This window comes from Bidens hawaiensis, unplaced genomic scaffold (assembly GCF_021521415.1).
Source record: "Bidens hawaiensis isolate Kalapana, Puna unplaced genomic scaffold, B.hawaiensis_p1.1 tig00012650_1, whole genome shotgun sequence".
NCBI classification, from domain to species: domain Eukaryota; kingdom Viridiplantae; phylum Streptophyta; class Magnoliopsida; order Asterales; family Asteraceae; genus Bidens; species Bidens hawaiensis.
The window spans coordinates 246,668-254,508 of NW_027492047.1; the positions used below are offsets into that span (position 1 = coordinate 246,668).

At 37.3% G+C, this 7,841-nt stretch overlaps 1 protein-coding gene across 1 annotated transcript; it reads right to left on the reverse strand.

The window, feature by feature from the left end:
• Positions 1–1,728: 1,728 nt before the first annotated feature.
• On the reverse strand, positions 1,729–5,053 carry LOC143541809 (transcription factor bHLH104-like). Its single transcript, XM_077034534.1, has 5 exons — positions 4,882–5,053; positions 3,509–3,592; positions 3,024–3,101; positions 2,780–2,942; positions 1,729–2,192 (listed from the first exon to the last, which is right to left on the reverse strand). The coding sequence occupies exons 1-5, from the start codon at positions 4,977–4,979 to the stop codon at positions 1,938–1,940; spliced, it is 678 nt and encodes a 225-aa protein (XP_076890649.1). The 5' UTR covers positions 4,980–5,053; the 3' UTR covers positions 1,729–1,937.
• Positions 5,054–7,841: the final 2,788 nt, after the last annotated feature.

The following is a 7,841-nucleotide window of genomic DNA, read 5'->3' on the forward strand; positions in this document are numbered from 1 at the left end:
AAAGCTTAACCGGTATAACCGGTTTCGGATATAACCAAACCAGTAAATAACCGGAAAAATAATTAAAAAAAAAACCTAAAATCGGTTTCGGTTAACCGGTTTCTGGGTCAAAATGTATAAATGGTTACTAACCGTCGGTTTTTTAGGGTAGAAACCAGTTAGAGAGGGACTGGTTAGAGAATTGGTTAGAACTAGTCATTCGCCGGTTTGGATGTGCGCCTCTATTCACAACTCAATTTCTGTCCATATCCATATAATTATATTAATTACTTTTTTCGGTTAGCCGGTTTCTTGGCCAAAATGTATAACTGGTTACTAACTGTCGGTTTTTTTTGGGTAGAAACCAGTTAGGCAGGGACTGGTTACAGAATTGGTTAGAAACTGGTCATTCACCGGTTTGGATGTGCGTCTTTATTCACTACTCATTTTCTATTTATATCCATATAATTACATTAAAAACTACTACATTTTCTCTTTTATTCTTCAGTTAAATAATATTTTTTATACATTTATCATTATCTTTTATTTATTCTCAACTCACAACCACTTTCAAAAAGTATTAAAAAATTATACGATGTTAATAATGTAACCCCAAATTTAGCTTTCTCGTATAACATTTTTTTCTCTCATCTACTCATAACCGCTCATCATCATACTATATAATTTACAAAACCCACTCACATAATTTTTAATAAACAGGCTGATAATGCTCTAAGAAACATCTCGACTTTATATATGAGTTCGGTTTGGTTTTAGGTCAGTTTTTGCCTTTTAGTTTTACATTTGGTCTTGAGATTTTTGGGCTATAAGGGTTGCCCATTTGAACTTAAAACCTGTCAAAAATTAATGAGTTTGGGATACAAATCCAATAATAAAGAATTTGGTGTGGATTGACTCGGTTTTGTTGTTCGGTTTGGTTTTTGAACGAGAAATAACTGTAACTTTTGGTTTTCGAAAAGTTAAACAAACCATCCGGTTATTAGCTTTGATTGGTTATTTTGGTTCAGCTTTATTGACTATTTTAGTTTCAGTTCAGTTAATTAGAATATTGTTCACCCCCTACTACTCTAGTCTTCATGTTTAGTCCTTTTAGTTTCAATTCGCATTGCACGTTCACTAACTTTGGCGTTGATATTATAGTTCGGCTCAGGTATTCAGCTTTAAGAAACCTTTCGATTTTGGTTTTACATAAGATTTCACTTCAGTTATGATTGGGTTTCCGGTTTTGCGTTTGGACTTAAAATGTTTGGGTCTGGAAAAAGATGACCCAAAGTAATGAATTTGAGATCGAAACTTAGACAAAAAGTATTGCTTAGGGGGTGTTTGGGTAAGCTTTTTCTTTTTGCTTTTTTGCTCTTGGATGGATAAAATGTCCAAAATGTCCCTCCAAAAAACAAAAAAGCTTTAATTTGGTGCTTTTGGAGGGGCATTTTGGACATTTTACCCCTCCAAAAGCAAAAAAGCAAAAAGAAAAAGCTTAGCCAAACATGGTCTTAATCACTACTTTACAAACTTTTGGCAAAAATAATGAGTTTTGGTCAAAAATTCAACAACAAACATTATACCTGAAACCACACTGTTGGTTATTATTATTTCGGTTTCTTTAGATTACTCGGCGTATTGTTCGTTCTAGTCCAGACGATCCAATGGAACATTAACATTAATCCCTAGCAACTATAAACACAGATGAAACATGAAAAGGAATTTAAGATTGGCTTGAACATCACATTCAACGTTAACAAGCCAACATTTCGGTTTGACTACCATTATTTCTAACCAACAAATTCGTCCTACAATAGAACTCTAACCGTCTCTAGAAATCAATAACCACAAAAGTTCATAAAATCGAAAACAGCAAAATGCAATTACGCATAATCCTATTTACAAACTACAATGAGCTAACAATATCCCCATTGATCGTCATCCCTTCGCGTTTATTAAGCAGCAGGTGGCCTGAGCTCATGATCGTGAGATGTATCACAAGTAGATGGTGGTAAATACTGCCACATTGGAATGTAACCATAGCCCGGGAAAATAGGCATCTTGTTTGCTCCCGCCTGAAATGCAGCTGGATGTGGTGCCATATATCCAGGTGGCGCAATATTATTGGTCATGGCTTTCACCTGCTCCTCCATTTTCGCTTTTTCCGCCTTTAAAACAAGTTTTTCTTCACGAAGCTCGTTCTTCTCCGCCTGTCGTTTTGCCAAATTTATTAAAACCTCCCACCACACACACACACACACACACACATATATATATATATATATTATATATGGGTGAGAATCCTAAGAAAAACCTTTTAAAAAATTATAAAACGAAAATTTTAAAAAAGTAAAAAATCAAAAAAATTTATTTTTTTATCCCGATTTCATGTAAAAAAAACTAATTATACACATATGTATATTTGTATTTAATGTCGATTTAAATAATGTACACATATGTACATTATCATATATCTTAATTGTACATATGTGTATAAAGAATAACTTGTATAAATTAAAAAATACGTATTATACAGAAATGTATAATTTTGCTAAACCGATGTTTTTATTATTTTTTTTTATGAAACCAGGATGAAAAATAAATTTTTTTGGTTTTTTTACTTTTTTTATTTTCGCCTTTTTTTTGTTTTATATTTTTTTTTATTTTTCTTAAAAAGAATTTTTTTTGTGGTTCAAAATGGTTCTCAAATTTCACAATTTCAAAATGGTTCTCACATGATCCTAATCATATATATATATATATATATTAGATAGATAAGACTGGTACATATACTAACCTTTAATGTTTTAATTTCTTCCAATAGCTTCTCATTCATTTCTTTGTAATCCTGTGATTCAGATTTGAGTTGATTCAGAACTCGGATAGCATCTCCAAGTATAGCTAACTTGTCAGTGGTGGCAGGTCGGTCAGGTTCCAAAGTAGAGCTTAATTCTAAGAACCTGCAAAAAGAATCAACAATATTTCATCTAGGCTATATAATGATAATGTTTTTAAGAAAACTTAATGAAGAAAAAGGTGACCTGTTATTCAACATCTCCCTTCTTTGCCTCTCACGACATGCTTTGCTCTCGGCCTTGCTGCATGAATTACCGCGTCCCCTGTTATCGAACAGTATAAGCAATTATAACATTACGAGAAGATTAACTAGAATCTTATACACAACATAAACAAAACCCCAAAAGTGCAGTGATTATCTTGTAACACAAAAGCACAATTACAGTCGTTAAAAATATAAATCAGAAATACTTATGTGTCTATATTTTGTTTAAACAAGTAAAGTGATTAGCTTGCAACAAAAGTACAATTATAATGAAAACTAATTCAGATATTAAAAATGGATATGATAGTTGCAGAAAACTAGAAACGTCATACTTTATATGATATTACTTCTAGGTCTATAATCTTTATTACATTACAAGGAAACAATTTATGTTAGTAACGGTGTCATTTAGACCAAATCTGATGGCACGGTTACTAACATAAGCTGAAATAGTACTCTATATACCTTTTTCTTGAGCATTCTTTCTCCACGCACTCGTTCTTGGGTGGTACAAAGTTAACAAGTGAAGCATCTACTTGGACCACAGCACTGCAATGCCAAATTAACTATCAATCAAACAACTTTGCTTTCAACTCCAAGGAAAACATTTACAATTCTCATAAAACTTTAAACATATGCATTGCCCTAAACCTAACTAACTATTGCAAGAATTAGACATATCAATAACTGTCACTCATAGATAAGTCACAACAACCAAAATTTTGCTATTTCAAATTAGTTACAGAAGAAAAGGCTACACATCAAGTATATGCCATAGATCTACTGGTAGAAGTTGCTAGCATCAAATATATGGAAGCACTTAAGAGGTGCAAACAAGCCAAGCTGCTTGCGAGCTACTCAAATTCGGGTCAATAAAACGCTCGAAATGAGCAGAGCCTTATTGAGCCTGAACCCCGAATAGAGCTCGTTTAGCTATCAAGCCCAAACTCGAGCGTTGTATGGGAAGATTGTTTAGGCTCATCAAACTAGTTAAGGCTTAACTAGCCAAGTGTAATTTAAGTTTTAACTCTTTAGAACCATGGATGCAAACGAGCCAAGCTGCTCGAGCTCAAATCAATAAAAATCTCAAAACAGGCCAAGCCCGAACCTCAAATAAAGCGCGTATAGTTATCAAGCTCGAGCCTTGTATGGAAGCTCGTTTAGGCTCATTGAGTCTTCACAAGCCTTGTGTTTTTCTTAAGTTTTACCTCTTTTGGAATTTTATTTATAATTTTACACTGCATAGCGAGCTTTGGCTCGTTTAAGGTTTTCTCAAAATAAATAAAAGCAATCAAAAACATGTATCAAATAATTAATAAATAAAAAACAAGCCGAGCCTGAGCTTGAAATAACAACTCACGAGCCTAGCTCAAGCTCTCGTAAGTCAAAATGAGCCGAGCCCAAGCCTAGTCCCGGCTCGGCTCGTTTACACTCGAATTTAAAACTTCTATGTATTAATTTCACACTGTACCGGCCTTGAGCTGAGCTTTGGCTTATTTAAGCATTGCACACGAGCTCAAGCGAAACTTAGGCTCGTTAAGACATTTCTCAAAATATATAAAAATGTATATAAACTAATGAATAAATAATAATAATAATAAAGTAGCCGAGCCCCCAGCGGAGCTTGAAAAATAACTCAAGCTTTACAAACAGAGCTCGAAACGAGCCTAGTCAAGCTCGGACTCTGCTCGTATACAAACACTCCTACAGCAATTACCAATCTACTCATGCAACAACATTTTTAATTTCTATAATCTAAATATATAATCACAAATATAAAACTAATCTAACAAAATATCACAAACTCGAAATGATAATTCAAATGAGTAGTTAGTTACCTCTGATCGGGCCAGTGTAAGAGATCGGATGATGCGACGTCGTTTATGAGACTGTCGTAATCGATTAGATCCCAATTCGCATTCTCGAATGGATCCATTTGATGTTAATGATAATGATTTCGATACAATCAATCAATCGTCCTTAACAATACGAAACCCTAGATAATAATAATAATAATAATAATAATAATAATAATAATAATTGATGGATTATTATTATTTATTATCACGTTCAATGTAAAGGATTGGTCTCTCACCAATCATGATGGCTCACGTGGAAAATGTTATATTTTCGAGGTCTTTTTGTCCAGTTGTGGTCTAAATTGGCCGACGGACAAAATTAGAGTTGATAAAATATCCTATTTTGGACCCAACCTGGCGTATCTCGGAACTGTTTTTATTCGTATTTAATCCGTGAATATGATCAGGTATAGGATTTTTTTCCCAAAGCTGTACTATAAGTCGGAACTGAGCCGGACTCCCTGGAACCGGAAATACCCAGTAAACACTCGACCCTCGAAAATACTTGAATATATACGGAATTGGTTCATACTTAACCTGATTTTGACTGTTATTAATCATACCCTACCTGGTTCCTGAAAATACCTGGAAAACTAGGTCAAATACTTGAATATACACGGAATTGGCCAACGGACAAAATTAGAGGTTCACAAAATATCCAATTTTGGAACTGGGTTTTATCCGTCCTGCGGATATGACCTGGCATAGGATTTCTTTTTGGAGCCGTGCCCTAAACCTGAACCAGAAATATCCGGTCAAAACCCGACCCAACTTTACTCGAAACCCGAAAAACCTGGTTAAATACTCATCTGTACCCGGAACCGGTTAATATCCGACATGGTTTTGAGTTTTGTTGACCATACCATGTCTGGTTTCCGTTTCTGAAAATACCCAGTTTGGGCACCTCTTGACAAAATTATTGAAATGTTTATTAAGTTTTAATATTTTATGTTTTGTATGTGTTACAGAGATTTTATAATATTTTTTTATAACAAGTTGTAGGTTATGGCATGTGCGTTAAGCATTACTGTTAGATACCATAAGGTGGCTACTGCAAACGAATAGAATAGGGAGGTTGGGGGTAGGTAAAGGTATCTCTCTTATTTTTTTTAATGGTCGATGAATATTCTAAATGAGTTATTGATCAAATTTATCACATTGAAAAGGTTCAGGGAAAATTCATACCTAAAGTCGATGTTCATGAACACCCGTCCGAAAGCATAAAAGTGCGGTGAAGTAAAACTTGTTCCGTTCAAGGATTCAACTAGTGAACGCCACCTATTCAGCTAATCTTGCATCATCACCTGATGCCGCCGAAATTAAAATGATGAAGGTAGGTGAAGAAACACTAAGTGACCCCTGGCAGATTATGGGTAATCTGGGGGCTAAGTAATGTTTCCCACGAAGGTTAGGTCCAGCAGAGTAAGTTGTACTTCAAGGAACCTGCAAAACAGACACCGTAAGCTCGTCACTGAGAAGGGGGGGTTCCTCCTTGTGACCACCCTCCGGCGTGAGAATCAGTCTATATTGCTCTTTAAATATAAAAGTATATGAATACTATTAGAGCAATTATCAAGTAAGTTATACAAGATAGTAGATGATGAAATGATAATACCATTTGCTGTCTTTTATAGCCGAAGGTGGGTTTCCAAGGGGTTTAGCCGGCCCAACACGCCACCAACTGTAACCTATGCACGTGCCCTACCCGTGAGTGGTGGATAGGTAGCGGCTGACACAGAGCAGGCGTGCCGTGCACTCTTCGTCTTCTACCCACTGCAGGCTAGGCACGTGGTCTGGCAGGAGTTGGTGGGCAGGCGGCGGCTATTGGTCACAGTGCTGTGGCGTGCTGTCTGCCACGCTGCTGTCAGTGAGCTGTCGCATTCTTGGTCAGATCTTTTGTCTTTACCTCGTCAGGTATCACGCAAAAGATCCTCCATCATACAGACTGGCCCATTTTGGCGGGAGTTTTCCCCCTCCCGCCTCTGCTCATTCTTTCAGGTGACACTGAATATTTGTAAGTGTTAAGCCTTATGCGTGTAGCTATGCTGTGCGGGTAGCCTTCCCTGATGGCTTGTATCCGCAACTGCGGGAACAGGCGGGTTACTTTACCATTGGGAGGCTTTCCCTGCGTATGCAGCTTGCATACTGCGCGTAGGCTTCTCTGAGCATGGTGGGTCCTGCGGGAGTAGATGGTCTTTGCGCAGACATCCCTGTTCAAGGTGAGTCATGCGGGACCAACTGAGCCCTGCTGGGACCTACCTCTTCAAGTCCCCCCAGTCCAATGTTCTTTTCACGAATGTCTAATAAAGTGAGGTGAACTTTTGGACTTATAAGCAAAGGGTTTTGAAAAGGGGTTTTTGTAAGGTTTTCCATGGGGGTTCTTCCCGCGGAAGTCCTTGTCACTTGCAGAAATTCCCGAGTTTCCTGCTTGGTCTTTGGGTATGATGCGGGTAGGTCTGTAACCTCCTCGCAAGTCAGGAGCATTGAGTCTTAGTTGTGCGGATTCTCCCTGTGGTTCTGGTAGTTTTTTGAACATAGTGATCAATTATGTTTAAACCACCAATTCCATCTTGGAGCCTCAAACAACGTAGTACTCGATGTTCCCGCTATGCGGGGATATTATTTCCGTTTTCACAAGCATTGCCCAGAAGATCCTTCCTGGTTTCAATTCTCAGCGGGTGCTAGGTATGTGAAGGGTTTTGCCTTTACACTGTAGCTGCATCCGTCTTATGGTTACTTTACTTCCAAGGTATTCCTGGCGTCCATTCCCTGCGGGTGCTAGGTATGTGAAGGGTTTTGCCTTTACACTGTACCCGCACCCGTCTTATGGTTACTTGGTTGCCAAATATTTTGGCTTCAATTCCCTGCGGGTGTTAGGTATGTGAAGGGTTTTGCCTTTACACTGTACCCACACCCGGCTTATGGTTACTTGTTTGCCA

Bases quoted from the DNA above. Each gene is read 5' to 3' on its own strand.
- LOC143541809 (XM_077034534.1), bottom strand. From the start codon at position 4,979: ATGGATCCATTCGAGAATGCGAATTGGGATCTAATCGATTACGACAGT. The intron at 2,943-3,023 runs GTCACCTTTTTC...TTCTTTTTGCAG, and splicing joins AGGGAGATGTTGAATAACAG to GTTCTTAGAATTAAGCTCTA. The intron at 2,193-2,779 runs GTTAGTATATGT...GCAAAACGACAG, and splicing joins AAGAAATTAAAACATTAAAG to GCGGAGAAGAACGAGCTTCG.